Here is a 21,134-nt window from a genome sequence, read left to right as displayed (position 1 = left end):
AACAGGCTCTGAAATCGAGGCAATAATTAACAGCCTACCAGCCAAAAAAAGTCCATGACCAGATGGATTTACAGCCAAATTCTACCAGAGGTACAAGGAGGAGCTGGTACCATTCCTTCTGAAACTATTCCAATCAACAAAAAATAGGTAATCCTCCCTAACTCATTTTATGAGGCCAACATCATGCTGATACCAAAGCCTGGCAGAGACACAACAAAAAAAAAGAGAATTTTAGACCAATATCCCTGATAAACATCGATGCAAAAATCCTCAGTAAAATACTAGCAAACCGAATCCAGCAGCACATCAAAAAGCTTATCCACCATGATGATCAAGTCAGCTTCATCCCTGGGATACAAGGCTGGTTCAACATAGGCAAATCAATAAATGTAATCCATCACATAAACAGAATCAATGACAAAAACCACATAATTATCTCAATAGATGCAGAAAAGGCCTTCAACACAATTAATCAGCCCTTCATTCTAAAAACTCTCTATAAACTAGGTATTGATGGAACCTACCTCAAAATAATAAATGCTATTTATGACAAACCCACAGCCAGTATCACACTAAATGAGCAAAAACTGGAAGCATTCCCTTTGAAAACTGGCACAAGACAGGGATGCCCTCTCTCCCCACTCCTATTCAACATAGTGTTGGAAGTTCTGGCCAGGGCAATCAGGCAAGAGAAGGAAATAAAGGGTATTCAACTAGGAAAAGAGGAAGTCAAATAGTCCCTGTTTGCAGATGATATAATTGTATATTTAGAAAACCCACTGTCTCAGCCTAAAATCTCCTGAAGCTGATAAACAACTTCAGCAAAATCTCAGGATACAAAATCAATGTGCAAAAATCACAAACATTCCTATACACCAGTAACAGACAAACAAAGAGCCAAATCACGAGTGAACTCCCATTCACAATAGCTACAAAGAGAATAAAATACCTAGGAATCCAACTTACAAGGGATGTGAAGGACCTCTTCAAGCAGAACAACCAACCACTCCTCAATGACATAAAAGAGGACACAAACAAATGGAAGAACATTCCATGCTCATGAATAGGAAGAATCAATATTGTGAAAACGGCCATACTGCCCAAGGCAATTTGTAGATTCAATGCCATCCCCATCAGGCTGCCAATGACTTTCTTCACAGAATTGGAAAAAACTACTTTAAAGTTCATATGGAACCAAAAAAGAGCCCGCATAGTGAAGACAATCCTAAGCAAAAAGAACAAAGCTGGAGGCATCACGCTACCTGACTTCAAACTACACTACAAGGCTACAGTAACCAAAACAGCAATGGTACTGGTACCAAAACAGATATATAGACCAATGGAACAGAACAGAGGTCTCAGAAATAATACCACACATCTACAACCATCTGATCTTTTGACAAACCTGACAAAAACAAGAAATGGGGAAAGGATTCCCTATTCAATAAATGGTGCTGGGAAAACTGGCTAGCCATAAGTAGAAAGTTGAAACTGGATCCCTTCCTTACACCTTATACAAAAATTAATTCAAGATGGATTAAAGAGTTAAATGTTAGACCTAAAGCCACAAAAATCCCAGAAGAAAACCTAGGCAATACCATTCAGGACATAGGGATGGGTAAGGACTTCATGACTAAAACACCAAAAGCAATGGCAACAAAAGCCAAAATTGACAAATGGGATCTAATTAAACTAAATAGCTCTGCACAGCAAAAGAAACTAGCATCAGAGAAAACAGGCAATCTACTGAATGGGAGAAAATTTTTGCAATCTACCCATCTGACAAAAGGCTAATATCCAGAATCTACAGAGAACTTCAACAAATTTACAAGAAGAAAACAAACAACCCCATCAAAAGTGGGCAAAGGATACGAAGAGACACTTCTCAAAAGAAGACATTTGTCTTCGCCCTCTCTCGCAGGTCGGGGTTACATGGCGGTGACTGTGGCAAAGCGAGAGCCTCAGAGAAACCTCTGCCGCCAGCACAGCCGGAGACCTCAGCCAACACTGGGGGCTCTCCGCAAGCCCCAAACTCTCTCGATGAGTCAGAGAAGTCTCATTGTATCAGAGTAAGATGGATGGGAGCTTTGATTGTGATTGTGGTGAGCTGGAGCCACCTGATCACGAACAAAAGACATCTTCTGTTAACCAACAGCTGCCACAGCTTCCTGTTGAAATAAATACATAGCAACAAAGGAAGAAAAGAAGCAAAACAGAAATAGTGCTTATCAGCACCTTAGAATGATGCTGCTCAGGACCAATGCAACACTGAATGTATCTTCACTGTGAGGAGAATGTTCATAGAAGCCTGTTGTGTGCATATTTATTCACATTTTTGTTAAATGTTAAATCGTTTAGCATGGTAATTTGAGTGTACAGTATGTCATTTCATTCCGTTTGAGTTTCTTGTTTTCTTTAAATGTCTGCAGAGTTGCTGCCGCTTTCTTGAGCTATGAGTACTGCAATCTTTTTAATTCTCAATATGAGTAGAGCTTTTTGAGCTTTAAATCTAAGGGGAACTCAACAGGCCTGTCTGGCATATGCAATGAATATCAAGAAACCATCTTGCTGTGGAAGCATAATTATTTTTCTTCTCACTTTTTGAAAGATCTTTCCTTTTGATGCCAGTTTTCTTCCTTGTTTACACAAGTTCAATTCAAAGGGAAAAGGCAATAGTAAGGGTTTCAGAATGGCAGAGAAATTTGAAAGTCTCATGAACATTCATGGTTTTGATCTGGGTTCTAGGTATATGGACTTAAAACCATTGGTTGTGAAGGCAATGGCTTGGTTTCTTCTGCTGTAGACAATGACTGTGACAGAAGAGTAGCCATCAAGAAAATTGCCCTTACTGATCCCCAGAGTATCAAACATGCTCTACGTGAAATCAAAATTATTAGAAGACTTGACCATAGTAACACTGTGAAAGTGTTTGAAATTCTTGGTCCCAGTAGAAGCCAATAAACAGACGATGTGGGCTCTCTTACGGAACTGAACAGTGTTTACATTGCTCAGGAGTACATGGAGACTTGGCTAATGTGCTGGAGCAGGGCCCTGTACTGGAAGAGCATGCCAGGCTGTTCATGTATCAGCTGCTACAGCGGCTCAAGTATATTCACTCTGCAAATGTACTGCACAGAGATCTCAAACCAGCTAATCTTTTCATCAGTACTGAAGACTTGGTGCTGAAGATAGGTGACTTTGGTCTTGCATGGATCATGGATCCTCATTATTCCCAAAAGGGTCATCTTTCTGAAGGATTGGTTACTAATTGGTACAGATCTCCACGTCTTTTACTTTCTCCTAATAATTACACTAAAGCCATTGACATGTGGGCTGCAGGCTGCATTCTTTGCTGAAATGCTGACTGGTAAAACCTTTTTGCAGGTGCACATGAACTTGAACAGATGCAGCTGATTTTAAAATCTATTCCTGTTGTACATGAGGAAGATCATCAGGAGCTTCTCATCATAATTCCAGTTTACAGTAGAAATGACATGACTGAGTCACACAAACCTTTAACTCAGCTGCTTCCAGGAATCAGTCGAGGAGCACTGGATTTCCTGGAACAAATTTTGATATTTAGCCCCATGGATTGGTTAACAGCATAAGAAACGCTCTCCCATCCTTACATGAGCATATATTCTTTTCCAATGGATGAGCCAATTTCAAGCCATCCTTTTCATATTGAAGGTGAAGTTGATGATATTTTGCTTATGGATGAAACTCACAGTCACATTTATAACTGGGAAAGGTACCATGATTGTCAGTTTTCAGAGCATGATTGGCCTATACATAACAACTTTGATATTGATGAAGTTCAGCTTGATCCAAGAGCTCTGCCCGATGTCACTGACGAAGAAGAAGTACAAGTTGATCCCTGAAAATATTTGGAGGGAGATCGGGAAAAGTATCTGGAGGATCCTGCTTTTGATACCAATTACTCTACTGAGGCTTGTTGGCAATACTCAGATTATCATGAAAACAAATATTGTTATCTGGAGTGTAGCCATACTTGTAACTACAAAACGAGCTCATCATCATATTTAGATAACTTAGTTTGGAGAGAGAGTGAAGTTAACCATTACTATGAACCCAAGCTTATTATAGATCTTTCCAGTTGGAAAGAACAAAGCAAAGAAAAATCTGATAAGAAAGGCAAATCAAAATGTGAAAGAATGCATTGGTTAAAGCCCAGATAGCACTAGAGGAAGCATCACAGCAAATGGCTGGAAAAGAAAGGGAAAAGAATCAGGGATTTGAATTTGATTCCTTTATTGCAGGAACTATTCAACTTAGTTCCCAGGATGAGCCTGCTGATGTTATTGATAAATTAAATGACTTGAAGACCTCAGTGTCCCAACTAGAATTGAAAAGTTTGATATCAAAGTCAGTAAGCTGAGAAAAACAGGAAAAAGGAATGGCAAATCTGGCTCAATTAGAAGCCTTGTACCACTCTTCTTGGGACAGCCAGTTTGTGAGTGGTGGGGAGGACTGTTATCTCATCAATCAGTTGTGTGAGGTAAGGAAGGATGAACAAGTTGAGAAGGAAAACACACTAGTTACTTGGACAAGTTCTCTAGCAGGAAAGAAGATACTGAAATGCTAGAAACTGACCCAGTAGAAGATGGGAGGCTTGGGGAGAAAGGACATGAGGAAGGATTTCTGAACAACAGTGGGGAGTTCCTCTTTAACAAGCAGCTCGAGTCCATAGACATCCCACAGTTTCACAGTCCAGCTGGGTCACCACTTAAGTCAATACAGTCCACATTAATACCTTCTGCTATGAAATCTTCCCCTCAAATTCCTCATAAAACATACAGCAGCATTCTGATACATCTGAACTAAAACACTCAGCAGACATTTATCTTTGCATTCTTCATGAAATGTGTTTTGTCTTCTTTTATTACTAGTGTTTAAGTCATTTTTTACTTGAATCAGATGGTGTCATTTAGTAAGGATTTTGAGTTATTGGTTTTTAAAATCCAAACTTTCTTTTTCCACATGTGAGACAGTTTTCATTTTAACCGGCATGTCATTTGCACACAAAAATAAAGACTAGAGCAAAATAACGTAACACAGGAGGAGAAAAGAAATGCACTAAGTAAAGAACATTCTCTCATAGAACAATGATCTGTTTTACAGGAAACAAACCTTGCCTTGAAATTTATACAGTGAGACTGTACATAATTGCATGAAAGTAGCTATTTTTTCTAAGACATTTTTTATTCATGAGTATTTTCAAGTTGTTCATACTGTATACATTTCTTAAAACACATGATACCGGCAACAAGTGAAAATGAATGCCGAATTAGGTACACACGTGTTATCTACCTCAAGGTAACAAGAGTATGTGGCAAAACATATACCACTCATAGTGCTTCACAAAATGTACTTCTATTTAGCCAGTGTTTATTGTAGTAACTCATCTTAATAAAACTCATTCATTGTTTATAAATGTTCTGGTATGCGTTCTTCATAGTAAAGTGTTAATACATCACATCTTATTTATTTTAGCAAATCAGTATATTTTCTGTATTTAATTATACAGATTAGCTTAGTTTTTAAAACTTATTTGCAAATACACTTTTTCCATTTGTCACTATGGTTTGTTGCCTACCTAGCTGAATCTATAATGTCAGCTTATCCTGGCTGTCCACGTACTTAATTTACTTAAGTGTTCATTTCAAGTAACATACTCACTGTGTATAGGAATTTGTATTTTGGAGGTGCTTGATCTATCTACAAAGAAAAATTAATTAGGAATTACTTTATTATAAAATGCTCCTAGCAGTCTTAATTGTGTTTGTTTTTTTTAAAAAAAGAATGTTAGACTTGTGTGCATGGAAGTAATTAAGGTGCATCATTATTGTAGTTTAAAAGTTGTACATGACAAGATATTTTGTTTTTACTGTGTGTTTTTACTGAATGATCTATTCCCCATCCCAAGGCAAGCATGAATAAAATTAGGTTAAATGTAAAAAAAAAAAAGAAGACATTTATGCAGCCAACAGACACATGAAAAAATGCTCATCATCACTGGTCATCAGAGGAATGCAAATCCAAAACACAATGAGATACCATCTCATGCCAGTTAGAATGGTGATCATTAAAAAGTCAGGGAACAACAGATGCTGGAGAGGATGTGGAGAAATAGGAATGCTTTTACACTGTTGGTGGGAGTGTAAAGTAGTTCAACCTTTGTGGAAGACAGTGTGGCGATTACTCAAGAATCTAGAACTAGAAATACCATTTGACCCCGCAATCCCAATCCTGGGTCTATACCCAAAGGATTATAAATCATGCTACTATAAAGACACATGCATATGTATGTTTATTGCAGCACTATTCACGATAGCAAAGACTTGGAACCAACCCAAATGTCCAACTGGATAAAGAAAATGTGGCACATATACACTATGAAATACTATGCAGCTATAAAAAAGGATGAATTAATGTCCTTTGCAGGGACATGGATGAAGCTGGAAACCATCATTCTCAGGAAAGTATCACAGGGACAGAAAACCAAACACCACATGTTCTCACTCATGGGTGGGAACTGAACAATAAGAACACTTGGATACAGGGCGGGGAACATTACACACCAGGGCCTTTCAAGGGGTGGGGAGCTGGGGGAGGGATAGCATTAGGAGAAACACCTAACGTAAAATGACGAGTTGATGGGTGCAGCAAACCAACATGACACATGTACACCTGTGTAACAAACCTGCACATTGTGCACATGTCCCCTAGAACTTAAAGTATATATATAAAAGAAGAATGAAAGTGGTCTGCCATGGGAAACACAGAATCTAATAAAGATCAACTATGGCAATAGGGTATGAAGAAGTTAAGATGAGTCTGCACCAAAAGAAAAAAAAAATCCTAAAAATTTGTGTTTTGGGAAAGAATATTAATTTAAAGAGTACTTCCAAACCCCATTACCCTTTTCAGCCTCAGAAATATAACCTCCAGCTCTTTTCAGAAAAAACACTATGTAGTCGACCAGTAGTTCAAATTATCTAATCACTGACAAAGAATATCTCTTATGAAGAAATGTTTTGTTTGAAATAGCTAGAAATTGACTGCCTAAGAAAGGAAACAGGATTTTAGCAAAATGACATATAACAGTGGCATGCTATAAAGGTACGATCTATAATTTATGAATTGTGAATGAACCAAAGTCTAGCTTAGCTCTCTAAAACTAAGGTTTAGGAAAAAGGGGTGTATATGTATGTGCCGTTTGTGCTGCTCACTGAATTATTATATTGGAAGCCCATACTATATTGTATGACATCCTACCTATTACTTAGTTTTGATGTAGATATTGGTAATAAATTGATGAAGCCTTATTGAATTTCTTCCTTTTGCCTGAAATATGTTCAGTTACATTTTATTGGAATCTAAAAACTTCAAAAATTGGATAGTGTTTTATAAACTACAATCCAATTCCACATTTTAAAAATTGGCACAATGAAGAATAAAGAGGTTTTAAAATTTACATAAAGTCATATAACAGCATCATAAGGAATAGAATACATGTCTTCCAATTTGTAGTTCAATGCAATTTTCACCACCCAACAGTTTTTTCTCCTTAGAGAAAAAATTTCTCTAAGGAAATTTTTTTCCTTTCTTAAGGAAATTTGAATTCTATTAACTTCAGAGCATACAAATGTGCTTTTAAGATAATTCTCTGAAGCAAAGAACAGAAAATGAAAATAGTATAGGGTAATATAATTTCTTAGTGCAGAACTAAAAAGAAAAAATCATTCTAGATTTTACCAGGTTTACTATTATTTATTTTGCTTTTGAAGAATTATTTTAAACTAACATTACAAATAAAATATTGCTTCACCTTTCAAGTTGGTGATAGTAAAAAAGAATGATAATATCCAGAATAGGTAAGAATATGAAGAAACAGGCATGATCATAGGAAGAAAAAATGGGCACAAACTTTTGGAAGGGTAATTTGACAATATGTATAAAATGTCTTAAATGGTGTCTGCCTTTGACTAGGCTATTTTACTTGGAGAAAGTTATCTGCAATGAATTAGCTACAGGGATGTTCATTAAAGCATCTGTCCCCAATCTTTTTGGCACCAGGAATGGGTTTTGTGGAAGAAAATTTTTCCACAGATAGGTAGGAGTGGACGGTTTTGGGATGAAACTGTTCCACCTCAGATCATCAGGCATTAGATTCTCATAAGGAACATGTAACACAGTTCACAACAGGGCTCATGCTCCTATGAGAATCTAACGCTGACGCTGATCTGACAGGAGGTGGAGCTTAGGTGGCAATGCTAGCTCCTTGCTCACCTCCTGCTGTGACCAGGCCATGGACCAATGCTGATTTGTGGAGCCCTGCTTTAGAGCATTACTTTCAACAGCAAATTAGAAACATTTAAAATGTCCAATAATTGGAACTGACTAAATAAATTATAGTACACAGTAAAGTCACGTAACAAAGTATTTTATAACACTAACAATAATACAGAAGTTGTAAAATGTTTAAGATAGTTTACATGAGAAAAGAACCGTTCATTTTGATTTTATGTTTATAAAAATATACTTAAAGTTAGGTTAAAAGAAAAATATACCAACTAGAAGAACAGACACATAAAAATATCCTTCCACATGATACAAGACACAGACTTGTTCCTTCCTGTCTTTGGACACTGTAAATGTGAGGATATGATGTCTGGAGCTAATGGAGTCCTCTTTTAACTATAAAGTCAATTATTACTAAAATTCTGAGAATGATGGAGCAGCAAGATGAAATGCACTTGATAACATTCTTGAACTTTGGAACTAATCTTGAACTTTCCATGTCTGATCTTCTCAACATATGGAATAATAAATTTCTTAATATTAAAAAATAATCTCCCACAATACCAAATACAGCCAGTTAACTTTAAGGATTATGAATATACTTTTAAAGTATATAGTTAGGACACTCTAAATTCATCTAAGTTATTTTTTAAATGAAATAATGAAAATAGCTAAATGTTTATTTTGATATCAACCAAAAGATATTTAATCCCAGTGGAAATGAATATGGGATTTCAGTTTCATCTACAGGTAACTTTAGATGGATACCTATAGCAATTTTTAAAAGTACTTTGCCCAAGAGTTCCCTGTGAGAGCAGGTTTCGATGTGTAGTGACCTGAGAATCAACTTACCCTCAGTTTTCTTTGGGTCATGGCCGTTTCTAGGGCAATTTCTCTTAATGGATCCCTGGTGATGTCAAGCATGGACGCTTTGATTGTGTCTCCCGGATATAGGCTCAACCGAGACTGCCTAAGGGCCATTTTGGCTTGCAGCTGCATCAGTTCTTCTTCTTGCCGTTTTAGCATGATCTCTTGATTAATTAAGTTGCCTTCAAAGGGTGTTTCATATTGTCTGCTATATAGAAAAGAGGAGACAGGTGAGGATTGGGAGGAAAACAATTGTTTTAAGGCTAATCAAGTAAACTTCATTTTAAGTAAGGTTGCAAGAGCTTAAACAAATTTTATTTTCCCATCTCAGAAGAATCTTTGCATTACATAGTATAGTATGAAGAAATATATAGGCCGGGCGTGGTGGCTCATGCCTGTAATCCCAGCACTTTGGGAGGTGAGGCGGTTGGATCACTTCAGTACAGGAGTTCGAGACTAGCCTGGGCAACATGGTGAAACCCTGTCTCTACAAAAAAATACAAAAAATTAGCTGGCCAAGGTGGCACACACCCGTAGTCCTGGCTACTCAGGAGGCTGAGGCGTAGAATTGATTGAGCCTGGGGGTGAGGGGGTTGAGACTGCAGTGAGCTGGGATGGTACTACTGCACTCCACCCTGGGTGACAGAAGAAAGGAGAGGAGAGGAGACTGAGGGGGGGAGGGGAAGGAGAAGAGAGAGGGGGAAGGGGGGATGGGGGAGGGGGAAGGGGGAAAGGGAAGGAAATATGTATTTGATCTTTGTCCCCAGTTCTTGACAAAGAGCTCCTAAAACCCTTGAAGTCTCTTGGGTGTTAGGAGCCTCTTGTTGTAGTAATGAAACTCTGATCATATTACCTATATAAAACAGAATTTGGACATTACTCCCTGCTCTCCCTATTCCCTTAGGTAGCTTTATCTTTCTTCAAGGCACCATCATTATATGGCAGTATTATTATTTACTTGCTTTTTCATAGTTATTGGCTATCTCTCATTTCCCTCAAGGGACTTTCTGTGTTGTTCACAACTCTATCTCCAGTATCTAAAAGCACCTAGTACATGGCAGGTGCTCAATGATTACTTGTAAAGTCAATAACTGAATGTAATTTTATGGCTCACCCTCATTTAAGGGGAGGGTCAAAGATAATAAGACCTTGAATGCACACATTTACACTCAAACCTGTTATTTTCATAAAATATTGCAGTCTTCTAGCTAAAATTATTTCACATCAGAGCTACTAAAAGGTAGCAAAAATAATTATCACTGTTATCTCTCCAAATATGATATCTAACCAAAACTTCTATAAAAACTGAAAAGTTTGAGACAAAAGTCAAAAACAAAAACAACTCTGTTTGGAGTGGAAACAAAGGTTACCTCAACAAGCAGAGAGGCACAGAGGCGGTGGGAACGTACTATGTATAAACTTACTTCAAAAGCTAATATATAAAAAGGCTTAGAAATTCTCTTTGGAAACCACTTTGAATGCCCTTTTTGGTCACTGAAAGACACTTTTGTAGCTCAGAATAAAAAAATTACTCATTCTGCTGCATCTGACTCATAATTTCCTGTTAATCTCCCCCCACCCCACTATGATACAAATCAATAGCACTCTCTGGATCTGTTTTGCCATTTTATTCCAGCTAAAGGGAATGGAAACTTTTGTAAAGAAGCATGCAACATGTACAAATACAGCACTATTTATAGATTTTACAAATGTGTGACCTAAAGAAGAAAACCGGACTCCTGACTACGTACCAGCATGTTAAGGATATTATCAGAGTGTATTCTGTAAGTGAATAGGAATTTGGACAGTATTTTAAGCTAATGTGTATTTAAGTGGGCAGAAAAAAGATGGAACTAGTAAAAAGAAATAGAGTTTAGTAACGTAACATTAGACAATACATACATACAGCTAACAATCTATTTCCTGAAACATTTTTCTTTCACCTAAACCTATACTATCTCAGATGCTATGAACACCACATGGGCTTTTTCTCCCCATAAAGTATGAAAAAAAAAATACAGTTTACCCCTTAAACATAGATTTGACAAATACGGTGGCCTTAATGTTTCCTTAAATAAAATATGGAAACAATCAAAATTAAGATTCTCTCATAACCTTGACACTTTTGAGGTTCCTTATCAAGAAAATTAACATAAGGCTCCCAAAATGATTTAATTTTGCTTCAATGAGTATGTTTTAAAATTTAAAAACCCAAACCAAATTGGCTATAAATCAATTGTTAACACATATCCCAATGCTTCTTCAGGTGTTATCTCTATTTCTATTGTTTATATTAAAAGCAAGAGTTTTCAACTGGCTAAAGTGGGCATAATAGTAACTATTCATAGGTTCCAAATTAGATGCATAGAGAAAAGTTACTTCTAAAACATATTCTCCCTCAATTCAACACTGAGCTTTGTGCAATTCAATATTGGTTTCTTATTGTTGTTATTCCCACATGCTTTTGCTTCATTAGAAAAACAGAGTAAACAGACAACCTACAAAATGGGAGAAAATATTTGCAAACTATGCATCTGACAAAGGTCTAATAGCCAGCATCTATAGGGAACTTAAATTTACAAAAGAAAAACAAACAACTCCATTAAAAAGTGGGCAAAGCACATGAAAAGACACCCTCAAAATACGTGCAGCCTACAAGCACTGAAAAAAGCTTCATATCACTGATCATTACAGAAATGCAAATCAGAACCACAATGAGATACCATCTCACACCAGTCAGAATGGCTATTACTAAAAAGTCAAAAAATAATATATGCTGGTGAGGTTGCAGAGAAAAGGGAACACTTACACAGTGTTGCGAGTATAAATTAGTTCAACCATTGTGGAAAACGATATGGAGATACCTCAAAGCTAAAAGCAGAATGACCATCAGACTCAGCAATCCCATTACTGGGTATATACCCATAGGAATATAAATCATTCTACCATAAAGACGCATACACACGAATGTTCACTGCAGCACTATTTACAATAGCAAAGACATGGAATCAACCTAAATGTTCTAAATGTTCATGAATGACAGATTGTATGAAGAAAATGTGGTACATATACACAATGGAATACTATCCAGCCATGAAAAAGAATGAGATCATGTCTTTTGTGGGAACATGGATAGAGCTGGAGGCTATTATCCTTAGCAAACTAATGCAGGAACAGAAAACCAAATACCACATGTTCTCACTTGTAAGTTGGAGCTAAATGACAGGAACTTCTGAACACAAAGAAGGAAACAATAGATACTGGGGTCTAATTGAGTGGGGAGAGTGGGAGGAGGGAGAGGAACAGAAAAGATAACTGTTGGGTACTTAATACCTACTTGACAAAATAGTATGTACACAAACCCCTGTGACAAGTGTTTATATAACAAACCTTCACATGTACCCCCAAACCGAAAATAAATATTAAAAAATAAAAAGAAAAAGAAAACTGTGTAACATAAAGCATAGATCTTTGTCTCCTACCTCTTTGTCCAAAATTATCAAAATGGGGTCATCACAAGGACACAGTAATATAAAATGCTATTATGCAAATATAGATTGCTTTACATAAATGAATACTTACCGGAGTTTTCCTCAAAGAAAAAAAATTAGACTATTTTAAAAAGTACAAGAAACAAAAGAAACAACTTTAATTAAAAGTGGACCATTAGCCCAGGCCCAGTGGCTCCCACCTGTAATCCCAGCACTTTGGGAGGCTGAGGTGGGTGGATAACTTGAGGTCAGGAGTTCAAGACCAGCCTGGCCAAAATGGTGAAACCCCATCTCTACTAAAAATACAAAAGTTAGCTGGGCATGGTGGCAGGCTCCTGCAATCCTAGCTACTTGGGAGGCTGAGGCAGGAGAATTGCTTGAACCTGGGAGGCAGAGGTTGCAGTGAACCGAGATAGAGCCACTACATTCTATCTGGGCAGCAAAGCGAGACTCCGTCTCAAAAAAATAAAAAAAAAGTGGACCATTAACTAAAGAATAATTTTAGTGTAAAGTATTTAATTATGTAGACTCTGAACTGTGAATAGTCTGTTTTAATCACATGGCTAGGGTTACCTGACCTATTAATAGTTTACAAGTGTGAAACAGTGTCTGGCAGAATTAATTAGCTAAGGGGCAAGTTTCTGTTTATTTCCAAGTGATTCTTTTCTATTTGGTGGCACCTGAATTAAACAAACTGAAATTCAGAATTAGAAAGGATTCCCACATTTTAGAAGTAAATTCTGAAGCAACCTCTGGTTCTCTAATATATTACAAATTTGAAATTAATGCTTAGCATTAACTACATCTTTTGTTCACATAAGGGACCTGGGCATACACGACAAAGACACACATCACTGCTGACTTGACACCTTTCCGTTTAAACAACATAAATTAACACACAGCTATAATACCACCATCCTAAGCTGAGCACAAACGTAATACTGACACCTTATAAGAAATTCACTAAGTACATCACTATGAAAATGAACTCTAAATAGCCTAAATCACGCTTTAAAAAAAATACCGCATAACCTCTTTTAAGCCAGGAAAGATACAGTGAATAATTAACTTTTTACATAATAGGTTACTTAGTGGTAACCTACTCACTATTCATTCAATAAATAAATACTCACTGAAAGCTTGCTGGCTGAGCTTATTCCCACTTTTCAAGACAGGTATTATTCTCTTAGAAATCAAGGTTTACGATCTTCTCACAGATTTTTAATCCCATGCCTTCAACTTCCTGTTATTTTATATTCATATTGATAATTTTAAAAATTAAGCACAACTATAAATAATTAGAGCAAATCATCATGATTTTAAAAGATTCCAATACTCTGTCTTTCATACAATTGATGAATTTCTGAGAACTTTTATAAAAACAAAGAGAGCTAAGGGAAAGGAAGAGAAAAGGAAAATACAAAAAATAAAGGGAGAAGGATAATAATAAAAAAATTATACTTGATTCATGCCTGTAATCCCAGCACTTTGGGAGGCTGAGGCAGGTGGATCATTTGAGGTCAGGAGTTTGAGACCAGCCTCACCAATATGGTGAAACCCCATCTCTACTAAAAATTCAAAAACTAGCCAGGCGCAGTGGCGCATACCTGTAATCCCAGCTACTTGGGAGACTAAGGCAGGAGAATTGCTTGAACCTGGGAGATGGAGGTTGCAGTGAGCCGAGATTGCGCCACTGCACTCCAGCTTATGTGACAGAGCAAGACTCCGTCTCAAAAAAAAAAAAAAAAAAAAAAATTTATTTAATTCAAATAAAAAACAAACACTGGTCACTGGAAATGTATCATCACTACTTTTTCATGACATACCTTGGTCTCTGTGACTGGCTTTGACTTAAGGTTTCATCCACCTCTGGGAGACCACTGCTGGATTCAAACCTCTTTGAGGCTTCACTTCTTTTCACTAATTATGAATGAAAAAGAAATAATGGCACAGGTGATACAAACATGAGAGTAATTTTATTTAAAACTCAAACACTTAGCAGACAGAGTTGTACAAATCAAATTCACAGAACAAAATTAATGACATAATGTTATTAAACTCTTTTGAGGTAAATCATGTTACTTTTAAAGACAATGAATTATTATCTCTGTAATGAAAAGGACTACATCATTATTTGATGAAACTGCTATCTAGTTCTTATACTACTACTAAGCAACCAGCAGTTTTTTTTTTAATTTTGCAATTTTAGACAGTATTATTCTTTCTGACAATTATATTAATATTTCAACACTATTGAAAATAATAATAATCATGGTTTCTTACAAACAGTTTGCTTGTTTCAGATGCCTCCTACCTTGTCTGAAATCTGATTCAGAGGAAATAACAGATGGACTTTCACTGGAGGTACTAAAGACATCACCATGGTAAGTTTTGTATCTTCGAACTGGTTCTGAAAGGATGAAAACACACAGATTAGAAAACAAACTCATTAGCTATTCCACATAAATCAAAATATTACTTTTAATCTTGTGGGACTAAAACATTTTATACATTGTTTTAAATTTACCAATCACTGGAGTGTATTCAAATAATGGGTTCCAATTTTTGAGTTGGTTATGAGCATGGACTCTGGAGTCAGACTGCCTCAGTTTGAATCTCAGTTCCACCACTTTCTAGTGTGTGACCTTAGGAAAGTAATTTAACCTCCCCATGACTCTTCTTTTAATTCAGCCAGAAACGGGGCATAATAATAGTGCACATCTCATAAGACTGTGAGAATTAACTGAATTAGCATACGCAAAGCTTTTAGAGAGGATACTATGTAAGCATCATTATTACAGTTTTTGAATGTTTACTAGGTGTAATTCTGTTAGATTCTATGAGGAATAGACACTCCAAAGACAAAACAATCTCAAAGAATTTGAAATGTGGAAGATAAATAACCCAATACTTAATTTGACACAGAATGCTTAGTTCCACCAGAATAAGATAAGCATTTGGAAGGGGTTACTGCGTAGGTTTGTGCAGAGTGTGCACTATACAAAGGGGCCGGGCCCAGGGGCAAGTGTGGACTAAAATCTAAATCCTACCTCCTAAGTATTTCTGAACCATCCCCTCTCCTTCAGCCCCACTGTTTGTATCATTGAGCACTATTCATGTCACTCCTGAACTACTACCTGTCTCCTAAATCCCCTTTCTGCAGTTTTGCTCCTTTGCTTAATTCACATTACAGAAAGTAAACTTCCCAGAAATGAAAACCTGAGCTATTATATTTCTTAAAATCCTTGAAACTAGAGTCTTCAACATACAGTTTAAAAACTTCTTAGCTTGGTATTCAAAGCCTTTTATAAGCTGGTCCTCAACTAGATTTATTTTATTCTTTAGAGACAGGGTCTCACTTTGTTGCCTAGGCTGGAGTGCAGGGGTGCAATCTAGCAAGTACCTGGTACATTAGCAAGCACAAAATTAATATTTTCTGAGAGAATAAATGTATATAAGTGGCACATAAAGGTCACTGGTGATTTTTAGGAGAACTATTTTCATTGCATGAATAGGTCAGAGGCCAAATCAGAGAGAGTTAAAGAAAAACTAGATGGTAAGAATTTGAGAAAATGAGTACACAGTATTCTTTCAAGAATTTTTGAGGATTTGGGAAAGAAAAAAAGATTTAAAAAAATAGAGAGTTTTTTTTTTTTTTTTTTTGCACAGAGGAATGAATGTCTGTGCTTGATTTCAGGTGGTGGATAATAGGCCCGTTGAGTGGGAGAGACTGAAGTTGCAAATGGTAGTGGGAAAAACTGATAAAAAATGTGTTGAAGAAAACAGGAGATGGAAAAAAGAACACATGTGGGATGAGTAGACTGGCAAGGAGGAAAAATCTTTCCTTCTTAAAAGAAGTAACAAAGAGACAAGGGAAAAGGTGAAAATACAGAGGCAATCCCAGGATATTCATGTCAGAAAGTTGCCTGGAAATAAAAAGTCAGTCACCTCTTGGGAGCCTGTTTGGCTGAAGCTTGAGAAGATTAAAGAAATTCTGCTGTGAACAATGTTGATGAAAGTCAGCAAAACGTACATGAAAGCTTTCATGTAGCCATGAAGATGTAGGATAGGCTAGAATATCTAAGTTTTAGTGGAACCAATCAGAATTTTCTTGTGTCTTTTTTCTTTTTTTTTTTTTTTTTTTTGGCACTGAAGAAAAGAGACCTTGGGAAGTAGCTAAAACTGGGGAGTGACACGAAGTGCATGGCAGTAGAGAATCAAGGTTGGTGCAGAATTGTTTTTTGCTAGTCTGCAAACCTGAGGACAGTCTTCATTCACATGATGAAATTATTCCTTATATTAGAAGGTGTTTAATAGACATTCTTAACAGAAAAAGAAGAAAAAATGAAACAGTTAAATGGTACCATAGAAACCAGGTTTGTGGAACCAGAATAGGGATGATGAACTGGAAATTGAGAGGTTATACCCCAGAAAGGATAAGTCATGTTGAGACAAAGCTTTAAATAAATGCGAGAAGTATAGATGACTGGCCACAGACTCCATGGAGAGAAAGTTCTGCACTGCTTCTAGGATAACGTTTACTTGGAGAACTAGGAATAATATTGCATACTTGACTTTGTCTAGCTTTGGGTATGGTGAATAGAAATATCAATAATACAACAATTGAGTTTTAAAACTGAAAAATCAAGGTATTTACCAGTACTTTTTTTCCTAAATGATTGCATCCTATTACAGGAAAGTCTTATGGTAAACTAAACAATTTAAAATAATCCTCTGGCTTACTATGAATGTAATCTGAAAGGACTATAGAAGATGGAAAACAATAATTTTATTTAATACTAATTTAAATTGAATGAATATGGTACATTATATACAAGTTATATTTTTACTTAGGAAGAACTGCTATTTTCAAGGAACACCAAAGTACATTTGTTTTATTGTTACAGAATCCTCATGTTAAATTTTTAAGGAAATTTTCCAAAAAAACTTAACCAAACTGCAAACCTGGAATTGCAACACACAGGACAGTAAGACCAATAAGGCCATGGATAAGAACCAAATCTAAACAGGCAGTATGGTTTTAATATTTTACAGAGAAAAGTAGAAGTCACAATAAACCTATTCAATAAACTGAGTAAATAACTTTTAGTCAATTGGATGTTACGCCTTGTTACAATTTCACACCCCATATTAAGTAATAAATGAATTTATTGTTTCACAACTATTTTTGCAAAGTGGCTGTAACATCATAAATAAATTTTAATCTGAATTTCCATTCTTTGGTGGTACTTTATAATTGTTCTCATATTGTTTCACATATCCATATTTCCTCACCCTTACTACTACCCTATGTTCTATTTTCTTTTTTCTTCAGTTTACTCTGACACTACTAATATACTTTTTTCAATCTCTGGGTTCCTTCTGTAAAACAAGTAAACGCAACTTTGACTAACCATTCTTAAAAACATAATAAATCATTTTCCCTTGATGAACTATTGGTCTGTAAATGTTTTCAGTAATATATCTTCGGGGAGGAGGTTATTACCTTATGATACTTTACTGTTTTATAATAATAGAGCACTGGTACTCCAAAACACAAATGGGATAACTTGCTTTGCCTATTAAGGGTAGAAAGACTTTTTTCTTTTTCTTCTAATACTGAGGTAGGGGTGGGTGTATCTATGTTAACTGAAGTAGTAAGAATCTTTTTTGTGAGCTTCTTATGTTCTGAAGTGTGTCTTGAAAAATTTCTGAATAATAAATTTAACGTTTTCAGGTGTTATTATAAAATAGAGAATCTTGCAGTGGTATATATGGAGAGGCACATTTTCCATATTTACAGGTCATCTGAGCAGAAACATTTCTTGGTTCTCTGAGATGACCAGAAACATTTCTTGGTTCTCTGAGATGACCTGCACATAAAGGTATCTAGTAGGCACTAACCAGATAGAAGTGGTTTTCTTCTTCTGTTCCGGTCTGCTGAAGAGAGGTAATATCTAATTATCAATGAGGTATGCTAACATTATTAACTATTTTTCTTTTTAGAGGATTCAGACACACAAACATGTTTTCTATTTTTGAGTGTATAATTCCAGCACTTTAGATTTGGTACAGATCCCAGGAATGTGGTATTAATCGGGTGATTTTCAAAAAATTGTGTATGTGGAAACTTCCAAACAGACACAAAAATAAAGAATATGATGAATCTTCATGTACCCATTTCCCAGTACCAACAAAACCTGGCTGGTAGTTAAACTAGAAAGTATCAGGTTATTATTATTATTATTTTTAAACCAAAAGGATGCTTCTACATACTTACAGAATATTACAAAGTTTTCTTTTTCTTTTTTTTGACACGGAGTCTCGCTCTGTCACCCAGGCTGGAGTGCAGTGGCGCGATCTCCGTTCACTGCAAGCTCTGCCCCCCAGGTTCATGCCATTCTCCTGCCTCAGCCTCCCGAGTAGCTGGGACTACAGGCGCCCGCCAGCACGCCTGGCTACTTTTTTAAAAATAATTTTAGTAGACATGGGGTTTCACCATATTTGCCAGGATGGTCTTGATCTCCTGGCCTCATGATCCGCCCGCCTCGGCCTCCCAAAGTGCTGGGATTACAGGCGTAAGCCACCGCGTCTGGCCAGAATATTACAAAGTTTTCTGAATGCCAAAATTCTTGAATCATGTGCAATGGACCTATTAGAATAACCAATACACATTTTATAAAATGCACAAGTAGCCACCTTCATAGCAATGTTATAACTGTAATGGCAAAATTTTAAGCTTTCACCATTACAGTTGTCAAATTGAATTTATTTGCCTTTTGTGGGGTTGAAATTAGTCTCAATATCTAATTTGTTGGTTTGCAAATTTCTTTTCTCAGCTAGTAAATATCTAAATGAAGCCTACAATGTAAAAATTAGTGTACTAGGGTCCATTCAGAATCATAATTATTCCTTATTTTACTAGACAATTTCCTTCTTTTTGACTTCCTATGAGTACTTAGTTTTCAGTTACAGAAAATGAAGTTTCAGCAAAAGATCACAGTGTTAGAAATATTAATGAAAAGAAAAGAGCAAATGGGAGGGTGAAATCAGCCTAGGTTTTATGTCACCAAATGTGATGTCCCCCAAAAAGAAGTACCAAATAGGGTGTGTGTAAATAAATGTACACAAACACATAAAACTTATATCAATATATTCTCTCCAAAACCATTTTGTAGAATAGTCATGAAAGAATGAAAAGAATAAGGACTAATGAAGAATGGCTTAAAGAATTAAGATTTGGGCCATCATGTTGGGTTATGCCTGTAATCCCAGCACTTTGGGAGGCTGAGGCAGGTGGACTGATCGAGCCCAGGAGTTTGAGACCAGCCTGGGCAACATGGTGAAATCCCATCTCTCCAAAAAAAAAAAAAAAAAAAAAAAAAAAAAAAAAAAAAAAAGCAACCAGGCGTGGTGGCACATGCTTGTAGTCCTAGCTACTTGGGAGGCTGAGGCAAGAGAATTGCTTGAGCCCAGGAGGCAGAGGTTGCAGTGAGCTAAGACGATGCCACTGCACTCTAGCCTAGGAAACAGAGCGAGACCCTGTCTCAAGAAAATACAGAAAACAAAGAATTGAGATTTGGACAGCAGTCTAGTTATACAGATTCCATAATCATATATACTCTGAAATTAGAAGATATCCTTTCATCTCTAGCACTATTTTACCATAATTAAAAGTATACTTTTTGTCAGAATATGAGATATAAAAACTTAACAAATATTTTATTAGCCTTTATCTGTAATCTTATCCTCTGAACAAAATTCACAGTGACTCTATTATATTGATGCCATTTATACAGCAACAATGAAAAGCAGTTTTCCAACAGGCAAGTGTGTTTTGCCATAAGTTCTTGACACTAAGAGTGTCAATTTCTGCCACCACTTAACACAATTAGCACTTTTATCATACAAAGTTTGGCACGTGATCATGTACACTACAGTTTAAATGTTTAGGAGATCAGACTTGGATTATGAAGATCTGCATAATATTCTGGGATTATATAAAGCTATTTCAAATGAAACATTCAAGTCTACAATTTTCACATTAAAATGAATCTAAGCCAGCTTAAATTGTAATCTAGAAACACCATTTACAAGTGATATATATTCAAGCTCAGACAAGTAATATGCAGAAAGTGAGACTCAGCCAATTGCAACAAGAATTAAATAACCACTTTTACCTTGACATTTCTTTACCTTTAATACATGACCCTAATTACAGATACAAGTTTCGAAGAGAAATAAAATGACTGCTTTTGTAGTGCAGAAATATAAAACATTTTTTAAAATCCCACATTTTTAAGGATATGGGTCCTAACAAAATATTTCAATTTCCAAACAAACAAAAAACACAGTAATAATATGTACTCATACATTAAGTGTTATTTTCTATGCTTCCTTTATGGGAGAATAATTTTGGGAGATTAGCGACTGTCTTTTTTATGTGTTTAC

At 36.2% G+C, this 21,134-nt stretch overlaps 1 protein-coding gene and 1 pseudogene across 11 annotated transcripts in view; one reads left to right on the top strand and one right to left on the bottom strand.

Moving 5' to 3' along the window:
• The window catches only part of PTPN13 (protein tyrosine phosphatase non-receptor type 13), a 221,670-nt gene that overhangs the window by 92,093 nt on the left and 108,443 nt on the right, over positions 1 to 21,134 (bottom strand). For 10 of the 11 annotated variants that reach the window (XM_037986516.2, XM_007999154.3, XM_007999157.3 and 7 more), the window contains 3 exons: positions 14,998 to 15,093; positions 14,510 to 14,603; positions 9,178 to 9,400 (listed from right to left, as the gene is read on the bottom strand). In XM_037986516.2, the coding sequence (XP_037842444.2) occupies positions 9,178 to 9,400; positions 14,510 to 14,603; positions 14,998 to 15,093 (413 nt within the window). The remainder of the gene's footprint in view (positions 1 to 9,177; positions 9,401 to 14,509; positions 14,604 to 14,997; positions 15,094 to 21,134) is intronic. The other variant, XM_037986522.2, reaches the window with a different exon arrangement.
• Positions 2,408 to 5,207, top strand: LOC103235921 (mitogen-activated protein kinase 6 pseudogene; annotated as a pseudogene).

Source organism: Chlorocebus sabaeus, chromosome 7 (assembly GCF_047675955.1).
Source record: "Chlorocebus sabaeus isolate Y175 chromosome 7, mChlSab1.0.hap1, whole genome shotgun sequence".
In the NCBI taxonomy this organism is placed as follows: Eukaryota; Metazoa; Chordata; class Mammalia; order Primates; family Cercopithecidae; genus Chlorocebus; species Chlorocebus sabaeus.
The sequence above is the reverse complement of the archived record's forward strand: the minus strand, read 5'-3'. Positions and strand labels throughout refer to the sequence as shown.